The 17,973-nt window shown below is 36.5% G+C and overlaps 2 protein-coding genes across 2 annotated transcripts in view; one reads left to right on the forward strand and one right to left on the reverse strand.

Moving 5' to 3' along the window:
• Positions 1–1,121: 1,121 nt before the first annotated feature.
• ntmt2 (N-terminal Xaa-Pro-Lys N-methyltransferase) lies at positions 1,122–6,633 on the reverse strand. The gene is made up of 4 exons (XM_016290614.1): positions 6,231–6,633; positions 2,685–2,857; positions 1,831–2,083; positions 1,122–1,378 (listed from the first exon to the last, which is right to left on the reverse strand). Exons 1-4 carry the CDS (start codon positions 6,403–6,405, stop codon positions 1,122–1,124), a joined length of 858 nt encoding a protein of 285 aa, XP_016146100.1. The 5' UTR covers positions 6,406–6,633.
• A 1,482-nt stretch (positions 6,634–8,115) lies between these two features.
• LOC107599114 (kinesin-associated protein 3-like) overlaps positions 8,116–17,973 on the forward strand; it is a 25,023-nt gene continuing 15,165 nt past the window's right edge. The window contains exons 1-9 of the mRNA XM_016290615.1: positions 8,116–8,287; positions 8,826–8,957; positions 9,041–9,186; positions 9,267–9,325; positions 9,463–9,604; positions 12,899–12,998; positions 13,395–13,519; positions 14,145–14,243; positions 16,103–16,281. Of these exons, the coding sequence (XP_016146101.1) occupies positions 8,256–8,287; positions 8,826–8,957; positions 9,041–9,186; positions 9,267–9,325; positions 9,463–9,604; positions 12,899–12,998; positions 13,395–13,519; positions 14,145–14,243; positions 16,103–16,281 (1,014 nt within the window). The 5' untranslated portion in view covers positions 8,116–8,255. The remainder of the gene's footprint in view (positions 8,288–8,825; positions 8,958–9,040; positions 9,187–9,266; positions 9,326–9,462; positions 9,605–12,898; positions 12,999–13,394; positions 13,520–14,144; positions 14,244–16,102; positions 16,282–17,973) is intronic.

Raw genomic sequence — 17,973 nt, forward strand, 5'->3', positions numbered from 1 at the left:
CTTATATGCTGAATATTTGAGGTGACTTGCTGATGCTCTTTATGCAGACACGTTCTGACAGATTTGGACAGAGCTCAAGGCAGATACAAAAGAGTAGTCTGTCAAAACCAGGGATAATTCCCTTCCTCTACAAAGACACCATCTGAGAGCCATTTACCTAAACAGTGTGGTTTTTCATGGTTGGGGGAATACAATGAAGTTTTGAACTTGTTGACATTATTTATCCTTCAGTTCTTTAAATATGTGAAGCAGAGATCTGCTTTCAGAGACACAAAGAATACTTAAAGGAAATATCCAACAAATGCTCATTATCTTCAACATTGTAAGCAAGCAAAGATCCTCTATACTGTAAAGTTATTTTTTATTTTGCCCATTTTACCTGTAAAGCTTTGTTGTTTTAAGGACATACTTCAAACTTAAAGCATTTGGGAGAGATCAGGACCAATGTCTCTGAAAAATGTTCACTAATGTGGTTCTATTACTTATTTCTTTATTGTTATGATTTATTGTTGTAATACAAGAAATGTCATTGATACAGTTTTTTTTATTACTCAGAATGATTAACATTTCTTTACTCTAAATAACAAAAAAAATTACTATAGTTAAAGACACAATTCTGTCAGTTACATCAGACATAGACAACAGCATTATTTTCTTGTAAAAAAAAAAAAGTATTTTTCTTTATGATACTACAGTAAATGTACAAAATACTACATATTTTGAAAAGGGCGATACAATTATATACATCTATCTGTTACATTTCAACAAAAATGAAAATTATATATTTTTAAAAATCTACATCACAGATTTCTGTCAAAGCCAAAATAACATGTTTGCACTTCTGCATGATCTTAACCTTACACGTATATGAAGTAGAAACAAAATAGCCTGCTTTCATTGCTTTTCAAAACTGCAAAAGCTTCTGGAAAGATCACAAAATTGAAGAATTTTGAAAGAAAAAAAATCCACTGATTCTGTAAACTGAAATTACTACAGTTTTTAGCTGGTAAATGGAATTTAAAAAAAAAATTTTTTATGCATTTATAATATATACTATACATAAGTGCATGTACAACACATTCCTCTAAAAAAATTATCTGCTTCTATCCCAAGTCTTTCCTTCAGCACATGGCGATCATCCATACAGGCACAATGGCCTCAGGAAAGCCTTCTTGCTTTTCCACGTCCAGTATGGTGAGGCCTGCTGTCTGAATGATGTTCTTCATGATGTCCAGGTGGCGGATGATGCTGCTGTCAATGGGATCCAGCTTGCAGCCCTGCCGCGCCATGTTATCCTTAATGATGATCACACCATTGGGCCTCAGGCTCTGCTTAGCACGCATTAAAAACTCCATCAGGTCCTTATCAGTAAGATGACCTGAGAAATTTAAAATGGTTTGTGAATCCTTGACAAAAAGAGAGTGTGTATATTTCAAATGTCCACAGTCCAAAAGACATTTAGCAGATACTATATATAACTACTTGTTGTTGGTCACTTTGGTTAGGTCTTAAAAAAAACTTTCACCACCTGGAATTCATGTATTATCATTATATGGTTTTAAGCAGTTTCATATAGATATCTCTGAGTCAAATGTACACAGACTGCAGTGAGGGAGATGAAACTGTATACTGAAACAAAAGACTTTGACTAGCATTCAGCTGCTCTCATTACAGCAAATGGGCAAAGATAGCCTGGACCTACTAAAATAAGCAAAAGTAGGTGGGCAGAAAACAAAGCTCAAATTAAAGTAGTAAATGCAGACAAAACATTACTGTAAAATACATCTTCCATAAGATAAAATAATCCATGAAAACAATCAATTCACTCACAGGCAACCCACTGAAGCCAGATGGCATCGTATCTCTTTGTAGGTGGGATGAATTCCTGCAGATTGTAAAGGTAGTAGGCTTCCACTTGGTCTGCGTAATCTCCGAGGTAACACTCATGAGCTTGGAGGATGAACTCTTCCATCATGTCAAGCATCTCCATGGATTCAAACACAGGAAACAGAACTCCTTTAGACACCCTCCCAATTCCACAGCCACAGTCTAGTGCTCGCTTGGTGCCAGCCTTCCCTGGACCCTATCAGGATCATAAATAAAAATAAGATGCATAATAAATGATCCATCTAATTGTTTTCCACTTTTTTTGATGTTCAAAAAAAATTAAGAATTATGAGCGCTAGTCCAGGTTCATGGTCAAAATTTCAGCAGAACAGCTGAACACTATTCATGAAGCTAATGCTATTTGTCAGCTTGGATGGGTTAATTAACCACATGTTCAAATAGCGTAATAGAGACGTGTAGAGCTTGGTCATTCTGATCTTGAGATCTTGCTATCTAAAAGTATGTATGAGCAGACTGAAAAGGCAATATGCAATTGAAAATTATTGTCTGCTGTTATAGGCTGTATCCGATATTTATAAATAGGATATTATGTACAGTACATATATAATGTACTCTTTTTAACTGATGTATGAAAACAAATGTATGAAAAAACTTGATTTAGAAACAATTATCACTCAGAAATTGTTACTAAATTTCTCAAATAATTACATTGAAATAAACATGACATTCTGAAGTAGAAAGACTGAAATAGTATTTTCTTGTAAAACGTACTCCAATAATCTTTGTTTTAGTTAGTTTAAGCATTCAGTAAGAAAGAGAAGGGTAAAATTTCATACAACAAACTTCTTCAGGAACTGTCTTGAGCCTTCAAGGTCAATCTCCGATATCTCCACAAAATCTCCCATCATGCCCTCCTCTGATGCCGGGACATCCTTGTAGAAGTTCTGTGCCCTGTAGTAAAACTGCTTCTCGCCTTTAATGTACTCACAAGTCACGGCATAGAGTTTCACTGTAGGGCAATAAAAATATAGACAGTAAAAGAAAAAGCACAACAGTTTTCAGGTTTTTGTGAGTATTTTGAATTATTCACAGACTACAGAGGAAAAATAAGCCATTCATTTAATTGCTAAAAATCTATTGTGTTGTAGTTATCAAAAGCATGTAGGGATCAAAGCATCTCAATGGAAAGTGTACAGTTATGAGATGAAGTTTCAATGCAATCGTATCTTCTCATTCACTATTCACAACAACATTTAGTCATAAGTAGTTTTTTGAAAGGTACCAGTTATTAATAGCATCTGTTTATGGAGTAACATATCTGAATTTCCAAGATTTTTTCTTTCTGCAAATGGGATTGAAGCATCAAGATACTGTTGCTTGGAAAGTCAAACATCAGATCACCAGATGATTAGTGGGAAGACCTTGCTGAAGGGCTACAGGTGAGAGAACTGGCAGGGCGAGTGGATTGTGATACTGAAATTGTGAGCAGGCTTTGACATGCGAACCACAAGTTTACTCGTCCAAAGTCAAAAATAGTAACACTGGGTAGTAATTCCCTATGGACTATTTTATTTTGGACCTGTATATTTTTGATGGCCCTCTTTATAGCTTAACACCTTATTGGTCATGAGGAAACATTAAAACAACATGCTAACATTAGGAAACATTTCAGCCAAAACAGACATTAATACTCATTTTTCTGTGAAAGAGAAAAATTAATTTACTCACCCTCAAGTCATTCCAAACTTTTTCTGTGAAACATAAAATATATTTTGAGAAATGTATCAGTGCTTTTTCCCATACAATGGAGATCAAAGATCTGGTTTCTTTAAAATATCTTCTCTTGTGTTCCACAGAAGGAAGAACGTCAAAGTTTTGGAATGGCATGAGGGTGAGTAAATGATGACAGAATTTTAATTTTTGAGTGAAATATCACTTTAAGCTAAGCACAAAACACTGATGGGTTCATTTCAGTCCTCCAAAAAATATAAATGATTGTCTTCCCTTTTGGTCTTAAACACAGTTGATGTCATGTATGATGCATTAAAAATATTTTTGCTGCTAATGCTTAATTTTATTGTAATTCATTGAGTCGAGTTTCACTGACACTAACAAAACTTTGCTGTAATTTGCGAGGCATTTCCAGTTTCCATCGTGCTGATGGGGTAAATGTTTTGCAATTTTATGTGTTTTACTCTTCCCACAAACTCCATACATTATATAGGCTTATTTTTGCATTATAATAGCAAGTGCTGTTGCTCGCTTTTAGTTACCTGGAAGATGTTTTATAGGGTTACTTTTTTAGAGTATAGTTCACAGTTTCTAAATTTAATAAAAACTCTTTCCAATATGTTGCATTATGCATTATTCCTGTAAATATAATTTAAAACCCCTTATGCAAAGAAAATATATTTCCTAATATATGAATGATCAATATATTAAACGACATAATGGTATATTAGACATTATACAGAATAATATATTGTGTAAGTATATTACAATATATTGAATAATACATAAATAATTGCTATTTTTCATATATTGAAAAATATGTGACAATATATTTACTTATATATCACAATATATGTAATTTTATATTCAGTAATACACATTATAATACATACAGTAGATGTACGTACATGTGATCAGATATGGTACTGCATGTGTAAAAATATATTGAACATATTAATGCAGTATATACACACATACATATATGGAAAAGTATATTTCTCAGACTTAACAATCATTTATTATATGCACTTTCATATTTTAACTTATAGCCAGTTTATATTAACATAAGCACACCTATTCATAATTTAGCACGTAAAGAGCAGAGTAGCAATGTGCTGAAAAGTGCACTATCATTACTTTTTTCATTAAGGTATTGTAATTTACCAATAAATGGCCAATCGACTTCCTAACCACAGGCTCTACTCTTCTGCGAAGTGGTTACCCCACAAACTTACACATACCAGTAACCCCTTTACATTTAAAAATAATACAACTTTAAACACTAACAGATATGCCCCTATATTAATATTGAGCAAAAACACATGAAATAACACTTAATTTTAACATTTTTATTCTCCTTTAACAGTCAGAAGCAAAGCATGCTGGGAACTAGAGATCTGCTTTAACTCATTGTGTGAATGTGTGAATATATGTACGTACATACATTCACATTTATATGGGAGCATCAATGTGCAATACATACTCAAAAAAGGATCAAAAAATGAATATTTATTTTTGTCTTCATTTCTAAATATATTTGTATGTATCAATATATAGCTATATATTGTCAATGCATATATTGCTGTATATTGAAAAATATAAGCACTATAGTTTCCAATATATGGAAATGTATTATGTAATATATCGCATTATATATTGCAGTATATCACCATATATTTTTGTTTTGTAAGGGACCAACTATCAAGTATATTTGATGAAGATTTTTTACCTGAGTAAAGGCCAAGGGTAAAATGTGTTGTTCTTTGTGCTTTCTTATTTTTAATGCCATACCAAACTCATCAGTAACAATGCAAATGGGTGTGATTGTGTCTGTTGAAAGAAATCGTCTCAGGTTTAAGTTTTTTTAACGTTTTCTCAATGTTTCACCAACACTCAACCACAATTTCCAAAGCCTTCCAATACTTTGAAATCAGCTGCTATTGCTGCTAATACACCAACATAAAGCCACAGCTGATGTTTTATTATTCAGTGGAATGTAAAATATGCAGCATGCATATACATGGTTATGCAATTATGCTTAAAATAACATTGATTGCTTAAATTAATAGTATGTATACTGTACAGTGAAAATTCATTTTTCCTATTGGATATTATGGTTTAGGCATAGTTGTTCAAAAGTAAAGAAATCATTAGTTTGTTAAGTTTTTTTAACGTTTTCTCAATGTTTCACCAACACTCAACCACAATTTCCAAAGCCTTCCAATACTTTGAAATCAGCTGCTATTGCTGCTAATACACCAACATAAAGCCACAGCTGATGTTTTATTATTCAGTGGAATGTAAAATATGCAGCATGCATATACATGGTTATGCAATTATGCTTAAAATAACATTGATTGCTTAAATTAATAGTATGTATACTGTACAGTGAAAATTCATTTTTCCTATTGGATATTATGGTTTAGGCATAGTTGTTCAAAAGTATTTTCAGATATCATTTTGAAAAAGCTTTAGGGAAAGATATGCTAATAACATGAATACTAATGGTCGCAGGCCAAATGCTGACAACTCTGGCACTTCATACTCCAACTCTACGACTCCATACTTCTTGTTCTCATCACAACAAGTGAATGTCAGTAATCTTCAAAAGGTCATAATTCATACAATTCACTGTGCCACCCACATCTTACCCAGAGGAATCTGTTCCAGCAGGTACAGGTAACTGGCGAAGAACTCCTTCCTCAGCGTATTGTGCAAGTGGAAAGACATACTGTGCTTGCACATCTCATCATCTGTCTTTGCCCAGCGGTCTCGGAAAGCTTGATGCGTCCCGCTAAACTCCATAATGGAGGTGGAATCAGACATTCTGAATCTTCTGCAAAGTGACTCAAAGCGTAGGTGATAATGTGTAGCTCAAGGTGTCTCTAGAAGAAATGCTAAAGACACCACGGTGCTGCTATATCTGTAGGAGGCCTCTGGTTACTGACCGGTTGAGCGTTCTTTTCTCAGCAGAGTGCTCAAAACTCCCACATCTTATCAGATAACCTGCTTTAGGCCTGGGGTGGAGGAATGAGAAAGGGATGGGTAAGATTACCTCAGAAGAGGGGTGGTGCCTTCTTCTCCATTTCCAGAAGAAGCTCCTTCTCCTATGTTCCACAGACACAGGATGGCATATCAGTGCATACCAACACATGAACCAGAGAGTCATGCATTCATTCACAGCTAGCGACAAGCGGCTTATGTAGTGGCTATTCTTAGCACTGCCTTCTCATGTTTGTATACACGGTATTGGTGGCAAGTTCACGGTGGTGAGGAAAGTTCAAAGACAGATCTAATCTGAACATGTGGTGCTACTTACTGTTTGCATGCACTGACACTGCAGCAATATGTTACAATAAGAAAAATGCAATTCACCAAAATGAAATGTTTTTAGAGTTACTCTTTCAAACTGTGTGAAAATACAGAGAGAGAGAGAGGGAGAGCGAGAGAGAAAGATATCATTTTTAGTCATGTCAGCTCATGGGCCATGTGTTATTCATATGACTGCAGTTTGAAATTTGGATAAATTGCCAAATGATCATCACCTTGGTGTATGTGATATTCAGTGAACCAAAACTGAACCAGTGCTTAAATTGGAAAAGCATGCTCAGTGCAATTAGAGAAGACTGTTTATAAATAATGCACGTCTTACAAAGTTGGTCCAAAAAAGCCATATTTAAATGTTGCAAACATTGTCACATTTTGTTTGAGGTCTTAATAAATCTAAAAGGTATTACCATACTTCCCCAGCTGATTCATCACAGTACAATAAAAAAAAATTTTGTATTAGCCCACAAGTTTTCTGAAATGTTATGTCTAAATATGTAAATTAGCCGTTATTTAATTAAAAATGCACTCATTTGCATACATTTCCAGAACATAAATTAGTTCAATTTTGTTTACAAATTACAGTTAAATGTCTTGGATTTTCCTTGGATATCTTTTTTTACCACCCCATAAATACCGCAGACAGTCAGAAATACAATTTTCACTATGTTTTTAGGAATAAAAGGTTATATAAATCAATCAAATGATATATTATGAACAAATCCCTCTGTAAAAAACTTAAGAATAATAAAACAACAATGTTTGGTGTATGCAAGTGCTATTGAAGTAAAGATGTCTCGCTCAGCACATGAGAAAAAAACTCATTTTGAGAAAATGGCCTGTAATTGAAATCTACAGATGCAAATATAGGCTATAAAGTGTAATGAATTAAACATTTAATTGTGTACTTAACTTACTTTTTTTTCTAGCAAGACATTTGTTAGTCCAACAACTGCATAAAAACTGTATTGGTGGTTAAAAAGTATTCTGTATTCTTACAGTCTGTATTCTTGTTCTGACAGCAATAATTTTTACAATCTAATCTGGTTTTAGGGTTTAGAGGCTAAATCAATAGCTAGTTTACAAATCAAATTCAACAACAGTCAAGCCAGCACATGTATTCCAAGTGAGCGGTACATACCTCCACATGTACAGGTGGCGCTAGAGATTCTTACGCCTAGCTCTACTTCCTCGCTCTTTCACGAAATGTCAGTACACACCCATAGCAACACAAACATCAGCATCCTGTCAGAGCAGAAACGATGAAGCAGTCGAGAAATTAGACACACGTCAAAACATCTGACAGAAATCAACCGTACATGTTTATTTGCCTTGATTTATGAGCAACAATGCAATCGGACGACGCCAGATATTTAAAACGGTGAGTGTTTGTGTAATGCGAGCGAGCACGTTAGTGATCGAGCTTGAGCTTTACACTGCATAAAAACACTATATATGCCTGTAAATGTTGTTTTCTAAGGTGTAAGATATTGATTTTTGCTGTATGTGTACAACTTTCAAAATATTCTGGCTTTTCTTTCCAATTTTGGCATCAGTTTATATTTATGTGTCTGAAGGTGACGTTTATATGGTCATAATCATTATCATCATCTTCATCATAATCAATAGAGTTATTAAATGAATAAAATGTATTTGTACGAATGCTATGTTTATAATGGTACTTAATGTTTACATTATTAATTTACCATGACATTTTTATATATTAAGGTGCTTTGAAGGATAACATGGTACTATCAGGGAAAATGTCTGAGAAAAAACAATAACAAAACACGATTGTTTTACCAATAAAGCATCACTTTTATTTTTATGATAAGCCTTATGAATCGACCATCATAGGAAAAATGTAATAATTAAAAAATAATAAAAGACAATAATAATCTGTAATGTTTTGCCTTCAGGAAATATAAGGGTGGCAGTTTAGATGTCCACCCCACAGAAAAAGCCCTTGTTGTCCAGTATGAAGTGGAAGCTACGATCCTGGGGGAGATGGGAGACCCAATGCTAGGAGAGCGCAAGGAGTGCCAGAAGATGTAAGATCATTTAAATAAATGGAATAGTTGGCAAATTGGTTGTGTGGTAGATTTTTAGAGCTAAAATTTTCCTCCGATTGCAGAATCCGTCTGAAAAGCCTGAATTCCAACACGGACATTGCGTCTTTGGCACGGAAGGTAGTGGAGGAGTGTAGACTCATTTCCCCTTCCAGACTTCCTGAGGTGGAACAGTTATTGTTCTACCTGCAGAACCGCAAGAAATCTGCTGGTATGCGAAGAAGAATGGGGTAATAATATTATAAATAATTCTTCAGTGCTTTAGTGATTGTTTATGTTTTGTTTACTCAGAAAAGAAAGAGAAGAAACAGATCAAGCCAAGAGACCTGACTCCTTTTGAAGGCATGGAGGTATAGCTGAAATGAATATGCATTTGTTTAATTGTTTTTGTGTCACATATGATATATGATAGTTTTCCACTGAGTCCTCAACCAAAATGTATAAAAATATTTTTAACTCACTTAATGCTTTATCTTGTGACCTGTAGCTTGATGAGGAGGCCAATATTAATAGCATAGATGACTATATTGAGCTCTTGTATGAGGACATCCCTGAGAAGATCAGAGGAGCTACGCTCATCCTCCATTTGGCCCGTAACCCTGACAACCTAGAGGAGTTGCTGCAGAACGGTGCGTCACGAACTGGAGCTCATGGCTAGAATGAATCATTTTTAAACAGTTTAGGATTTTATTTTTAGTTTTCAACTACATTTACACTACAATATAAAAAAGCTTGGATTTGCTCTCATGTAAGACTGTATGATTAAAAGCATAGTTCACCCCAAAAAATTAAAATTCTGTCATCATTTACACACCCTCATGTCTTTCCAAACCTGTATGACTTATTTTCCTCTGTTGAACACAAAAGAAGGTATTTTGAAAAATGTTTTTTTTTTCTTTCTTTTTCTGTGCGATGACGGTCAGTGGGCTCCAATGTTGGACCCTGACCTTTTACAAAATATTTTCTTTTGGGTTTGAAAGCAAGAAAGTAAGTCATACAAGTTTGGAACAAACTGAGGTTGAGTAAATGATGACAAATTTTTAATTTTTGGGTGAAATATCGACCACTTTTATAGGATGCCATATTTAGGACATTATGATCCTCTCTTCGCAGTCATTCTCATTCCATTATTTTACGTACCTCATTCATTCCTTCATAACAAAAGGATCTCTATGCCCAAATGTTTTCAACCTCTGCACTTTCCCTTATGAAAAAGGGCTTGTCATATTAGCTCAAAGACTTGTACCCTACACTGTAAAAAAAATTGTGCTACAGTAAAAACCTGTTCATTGCTTAACAGTAAGTTTCCATGCTATATACGAAGAAAAAAAAAGTGAAAAATAAAAAGTCATCGTATAATTTACAGTGAAAAAACATAAATTGACATTCTCAGAATTCCTTGCATGACACTTCATATTTAATGTTTTTTTCATTGAAATAACTGTTTCTTTTTAGTTTTTTTCTTATCAGTTACATTAGGGTTTTATCTTACATCTAACGCCCCATTCACACGGGGCGTCGGCATCAGCGGCTCTCGTTTACTTTGAATGGAGTAAAGTCAAGCGTTGCCGAAATGAATTGTTGGTCCATCGCGTTGCGTTGGGTCTGTTGCTCGTAGCAGAAGCCAAGTAGATATAACTGCAGACCGGAGATCTCCAAAATGGGGCGTGAACTCCAAAAGTGGGCAGAACCTCCAAAATGGGGCGGGGTCTCCTCTCGCAAAGACTTTCACCATTGGCTCTGGCTCGAGCCAATTGTTATTGACTTACATTTCAAATTAAAACGTTATAAATTAAACATTGTTTCTAGTTAATCTAAAATAAAATATACTATATAAGTAAATATTCTCCGTGAGAGCAGAGCCCAAAGCTCGTGGCCAGTGCTGTTCGGACTGGAGTTTGAACATCTGCTTAATGATATAAACAGGAATCACCCACGAGCTCTCACGCCAGCCGTCCCAGCTCAGCGCAGGGGAAAGATTTTACTTATTATTATTTCACTCTATCGCTTTGTTCTAAGCAGCGGGGGTGTCCCGTGGCTCGAAATTCATAGGGTAGGAGGGGGTAGTGATGCTGGGTGTAACTAATAAGGTGCCATTGTCCGGTGAGGTCCGGTTGGGGAGTTACGGAACGAACTCATATCGCAACTTTGCAACTTTCTTTACCACGTTATTCAGCGCCAATCCCGCCGTGCAGTCAATTTCACTGGTTAAGGTTAGGGTCAGGTGTGGGGTAGGTTTAGGGGTTAGCATTTTTTGTAGCATAGTGTAGGAAATCAACACTTTAATTGACACAACCAATAAAATCTTTAGAATCAGCTGTGGGGTGGAGTTTGCACTGAAGTGGATTGGGGGAAAAAGTGCGCATGCGTGTCATGTGCCTGTCTGTCAATGGGAGGAAGCCACGCCCTATTTTGGAGCTTCCACCCCGTTTTGGAGTTCCCGCCCCCATTTGGAGATCTCCAGGCTGCAGTTATACCCTTCTCGCAGAAGTTGAAAACTTTTCAACTTTTCAAGCGCCAACTCAGACGTCAGCCAATCAGATTGCCTTATGCAAATACCCTGGTGCAGACGCTAGCCAATGGCGCTCATGCAACACCAAAAAACTAATGTGATTGGCTGTTGTCACTATGACGGTCTTCAGAAACGACTTCCATCAAGCGTCAACTCAGATGCCCCGTGTGAATGTACGTAATGTTGTTAAATGAATGTTTATTGCATTATATTTCAGTATCATGGATGTGTTACCATGTGTTTGTGTGAATGACACTGTGCACCTTTTATATGTCAGTATATCCCTCCTCTGCTTGTGGAAAAGCTGTTTGTGATGAGCTTTCATCATGTGATTTTCTCATCACCATCTGTGTTTAGTGGTTATTGGTGTATTACAATGGATAAAAACAGATATTAGTACTTCAGTAGGTTGGTATGTTAATATTACAACAGTTGATGAAATATGTTGTTTTATTATGAATTTAAGTTAAGTCAGTAAAACCTAAAATGTTGCTACCATATTTTTTATGGTATTTTACCGTAAATGTCACTGAAATGTCTCTGATTTGAATGGTACACTGATTTACAGTGTACCATTCAAAATCAGTCAGTAAGATACATTGTTTTTTTTTAAAGAATACTTTTATCCAGCAAGGATGCTGGATGCTAAATGTAATGCCACTAATAGTAAGCATTAGTAAAACAGACAATGAGGGTCTATTCACAAAAAAGGAAGTTTCTTCTATTTCTGCTTTCTTTCATGTGCTCAATCTCTTTGACCCTATATTTGTAGCACTACAGCCTGTTTTCCACTTTCCTCCAAATATTTGCCCATTAGCATCTAAATAAAAATTGTGTCGTTTAATTTTTACCCGCAATGCATTTTGCCATATTTTTTATGGTATTTTACCGTAAATGTCACTGAAATGTCTCTGATTTGAATGGTACACTGATTTACAGTGTACCATTCAAAATCAGTCAGTAAGATACATTGTTTTTTTTTTAAAGAATACTTTTATCCAGCAAGGATGCTGGATGCTAAATGTAATGCCACTAATAGTAAGCATTAGTAAAACAGACAATGAGGGTCTATTCACAAAAAAGGAAGTTTCTTCTATTTCTGCTTTCTTTCATGTGCTCAATCTCTTTGACCCTATATTTGTAGCACTACAGCCTGTTTTCCACTTTCCTCCAAATATTTGCCCATTAGCATCTAAATAAAAATTGTGTCGTTTAATTTTTACCCGCAATGCATTTTCTCCTTTGCAAGCGTGTTCTTTCTTTTCTTTCTTTTCCCATCCGCCCATATCATAACATATCCTCCATATTCACAAGCAGTCACATATTTCAAACCGTTGCCACTTTGTATTCACAATGTGAATTCTTTTCATGAGCAATGAAAGCATTTAGTGTTTTGTGTGCTCTCCCACAGAAACAGCTCTGGGCGCGCTGGCCCGGGTCCTGAGGGAAGACTGGAAGCAGAGTGTCGATTTGGCAACCACCATCATCTACGTCTTCTTCTGCTTCTCCAGGTAAATGAGCTGCACATCTGCACGCTCTAGCCAAGACTCGCTCTTCAGTTTGATGGGTGTTGTGCTTCGAACTGAGACACAACAATGGTGATGTGCCATGAGGAGAATATATTTTCTTACATGAGAATCATAATACTACAGTAAATACTCCTATCATAATACGACACATCAGCTGCTGTCAGAACTCATATGAAAAGTGAGGCTGTAGGTAAATGTGAAAGCTAGAATCATTCTTGAATCTCTGCCCTTCTGATGTTATTCTGCTGAAGTCTGCAACGGTTTGGTTAACATTCATCATACTCTCGGTGAGCGAGCGTGCTTGACATGGGTTGAGGCTTTATTTTGGCATGGATGGAAACATGGTGAAGGTTAGACAAATAAGCTTTTTATCTCTAGTTTCTCCCAGTTCCATGGCCTGATCACTCACTACAAGATCGGAGTGCTGTGCATGAGCATAATTGAGCATGAGCTGAAGCGCTATGACCTATGGCAGGACGAACTGCTGAAGAAAAAGAAGGCCGATATCCTTTCAGTGTAGAAGGGGTCATAGGTGAAAGAGCGACAGGCTGTCAGAGAAAGGGTAAAGGTTAAGTCATGCCAAGGGTCTGGGGGGCATGGGTGTTATGTTTTAATTAAAATGTTGCCCTTTAATTACTGCTCTGAACACAAGGGTTTAATAGACCAGGTCCTTGACTTTTTGAAACGGGGCGATGACCCAGACAATCAGAACCTGAAGAAGGAGTATGAGAAAGCCCTGAAGAAGTACCATGGACTGCTGACCAAACAGGAACAGCTTTTGAGAGGTAGAACACATTATTCCCCACAAAGAAATGTCTAATTTTACAGCTTAAAGAAGTGTTTTGACTAGACAGGCTGATACTGACGCCAAATATGATTCTATACAATATTAAAAAACAGTTGTCTTTCTATAGATGATGTTTGTCATTTTCTAATTAATGGAAGACAAGAGCAGTGATCAGAAAATAATTTTGAACATAATCATTATTTTACAATTCTGTTGGTGCAGAAATGCCACTGCTCTTTTGATTAAATAATCACAAATTAAATCAGACATTAAAATATTATTATATAAATACTGCTCTGAACACAAGGGTTTAATAGACCAGGTCCTTGACTTTTTGAAACGGGACGATGACCCAGACAATCAGAACCTGAAGAAGGAGTATGAGAAAGCCCTGAAGAAGTACCATGGACTGCTGACCAAACAGGAACAGCTTTTGAGAGGTAGAACACATTATTCCCCACAAAGAAATGTCTAATTTTACAGCTTAAAGAAGTGTTTTGACTAGACAGGCTGATACTGACGCCAAATATGATTCTATACAATATTAAAAAACAGTTGTCTTTCTATAGATGATGTTTGTCATTTTCTAATTAATGGAAGACAAGAGCAGTGATCAGAAAATAATTTTGAACATAATCATTATTTTACAATTCTGTTGGTGCAGAAATGCCACTGCTCTTTTGATTAAATAATCACAAATTAAATCAGACATTAAAATATTATTATATAAAATATAAGTGCATTAGAAAAGAAAGAATACATACACTGTAGTCCAAAAGTTTGGGGTCGGTAAGAAGTCTTTTATGCTCATTAAGTATGCATTTATTTGATTAAAAAATTTGGGGGAAAAACTGTAATATTGTGGAAATATTATTACAGTTTAAAATAACTATTTTCTATTTGAATACATTTTAAAATGTCATTTATTCCTGAGATGGCAAAGCTGAATTTTTAGCAGCCATTACTCCAGTCTTCAGTGGCACACAATCCTTCAGAAATCATTCTAATATGCTGATTTGGTGCTTCTTATTATTAAAGAGACGCTTAGGCCGTAGCCCGGCCCGAGTCCGACTGGAGCCCCATGACTGTTTATTTTTTTTCCTTCTCCCCATAAACATTGCCATTAAAATAGTTCTGTTTTTAATTGCAAGTGGTTATATTTGTTTTTGTTTTTTTATTAAGGTAATTTAGAAAAACAAGTTTTTGTTTTTTAAAGTGAGTTTGATCAATTTAGCCTTAAAATCAACACTTGACTTGCCCACAGTAAAATCCATAGATATAAAACACTTCAAGCATATCATAATGTGAAACAGTAAAAGGGAAAGTGACATGACGTGTAGCCAAGTATGGTGTCCCATACTCGGAATTTGTGCTCTGCATTTATCCCATCCAAGTGCGCGCACACACACATACACACACCCGGAGCAGTGGACAGCCATTTTTGCTGTGGCACCCACGGAGCAGTTGGGGGTTTGGTGCCTTGCTCAAGGGTCTCACCTCAGTCGTGGTATTGAGGTTGGAATAGAGCGCTAGTCATTCACTACCCCCACTTACTACCCCTGCCTGTAACGAGACTCAAACCCATGACCTTTGGGTTACAAGTCCAAAAAATCTTTAGTCGGGGACAGCCTTAGTTTTAATCCAGTCCTCCTTTCTTCTGTAACTCTTCCAGCTGCGCTGAAGGCACATTTGCTGCTATGCTGCTTTAACACTAAACACCGTGAGAGCCAGTCTTGACAGTCATGGTAGTAGCATGGTTGATTCCACCATTGCAGCACATCTTTTCCATCACCTTAATTGATGAATGTCTAAAATATAAAAAGAAAGGGAAGCCTAAAACAAGCCCAATGTCTGGCCCGCGTGTGAGCTATGATGTTAAAATTGGCCCGAAGCCTAGCCCTAAGGGCGTAAATAAGTCGGACCATGTCGGGCTCGGGCTGAAATGCGGGCTCTAATTATTGCCAATTCTGAAAATAGTTGTGCTGTTTAACATTTTTCTGGAAACTGATAACTAATTTTTGTGGGTTATTTGATAAAACAGCAATTATTAGAAATATTTTGTATTGTTGTAAAAAAACAACTTATGTCTTTGTCTTGTCTTTAATCTCACTTTTGATGTATTTAATGCATCTTTGCTGAATTAAAGTATTTTAAATCTTTCTGACTCCAGAATTTTGAGTGGTAGTGTATATACAGTTTGAACAACAACAACAACAAAAATGCTTTCAATATTATCTTCTTTAAATACAGATTTGAAAATGTCTTGATAACTTTGCTGCTTGTGTTTCTATGGCATCAGTTGCTCTGTACCTGCTGCTGAATCTGTCTGAGGACACCCGCACAGAGCTGAAGATGAGGAACAAGAACATTGTCCACCTTCTGGTGAAAACGCTGGACAGAGACAGTGAGGAGCTCCTGGTGCTGGTGGTGTCCTTCCTCAAAAAACTCAGTATCTTCTTAGAAAATAAGAATGACATGGTAAGGAATACTCTCATATGCTTTTATCCAAAGTGACTTTGTTGACTTTGAGAAGTACACTCATTTAGAGATGCCCTCAAAGCTTACAGACATGGACTAAAATCCCCAGAACTCCAGTTTTGATTTCATGGGGTGTTTAAATGCTGTGTTTAAAGAGTGTTACCTGGTTTAAATTAAAATTTAGCATTAATACTACTATAATTTTGCTGTAGTGATCATATTGTCCTAATGATTGTTTTGTACACTGCTCATAATGGATTTATAAACAGGTACGATTTCAAAACATTAATCTCAATTCAATATTTCATATCTCCGTATTTATATATTATTTTAGGTAAACAAAAAAAAATCCATATAATAAGTTAACTATGAATATACAATATCCCTTAAATGTCAACCTTATAGTTTGAACGTTCGTTCGTCTTGGCTCAAAGCCACTTGCTGCGAACTTTTCTTTGCGGAAGCTTTGCGTTAAACAAGTGAGATAACTAAATATTTAATCTCTAATCGATATTTTTTGTCCAATTATTTGCCCAGTTAGTTTTGGTATTGAGGTAAAAGTTACCTTGCATTCGCTATAACAGTGGGTGGTGGTCACGAAGATGACGGAGCAAATTTGATGCATTTCCCCCTTTTGCAGCGACTTTCTTCTTGCAAGATCTGCAGACAGGGAGTTTAAATTGCCTTCAGGACTCTTGTAAAAGCCAAAATACGACCAGACCACCGATTTGGTTCTCTTAGATGGCTGAAAAATCTCCCGAGCGCTGTCACTGCCTTCCGCCATTTCGTCTCGTGCAAAAACAACAACAACAACACTGCTTGCTGCTTCTGCGTCAGACTAATGCTGGTTGGACAGGATTTACCGCGAGTTTTCAAAAGCGCGATAATCAAACACGGTTTTGATGATAATTAAATTTTAAACGGTAATACTAACCGTCAGGGCATTTTATCGTGATTTATCGTGAAACCAGTAATCGTTCCATCCCTAATTGTGATGATGCCCTGTCAGGCCGGAGCGATGAGACAAAAACATGAAAACCCATTATAAACGAGGCATTCGTTGCATCCAGTGGGGACATAATTATTGATTATAATGACTTATACTGTCTTTATACGCTTTGCGTTGCATGTCTGCATTTATGATCGGAGAAATTACAAAAAACAAGCCCTACTCTACACTGCCCAAAAAACTCGCTTTAAATATATAAAATATAAAAACTCTTTAAATATAAAAGACGTACTTACAGTCTTTGAGTCAGAACAGCCGGCATTGTAGTCTACTCTTCCAGGAAACAGTCCTCCATAAAATGTGCTGCACACATTCGAATATTTGGGTTGAAGTGTTCTGGAACAGTGTTGTAAATACAACTTAACCACTGATTCTAGTTGTGTCCATTTTGGAAGGCCAAACAAAGTAGTTTCGCTTTCACAACGAAACAGCGTCACACACGGCGGCCTACAGTGAGCAGAGGCCGGCGGCTAGAGTGAGGAACGGCGGGAGGGTTCGAGTGAGCAGAGGCGCGGGCTTGAGAATGGCGCGGCTGGCGATTTCAACGAAGGAGCGTCCGGAAGGACATGTGATGACTCCGGGCTGGACTCCGCTTCGTCCACGGTTAAAAGCCGATCCGGCGATCGACAGCGCAAAGTTGTAGTATTTCCTCATCGACCAGCACGGATCAGCTCCAGGCATGA

Source organism: Sinocyclocheilus grahami, unplaced genomic scaffold (assembly GCF_001515645.1).
Source record: "Sinocyclocheilus grahami isolate Dianchi unplaced genomic scaffold, SAMN03320097.WGS_v1.1 scaffold260.1, whole genome shotgun sequence".
Lineage (NCBI taxonomy): Eukaryota > Metazoa > Chordata > Actinopteri > Cypriniformes > Cyprinidae > Sinocyclocheilus > Sinocyclocheilus grahami.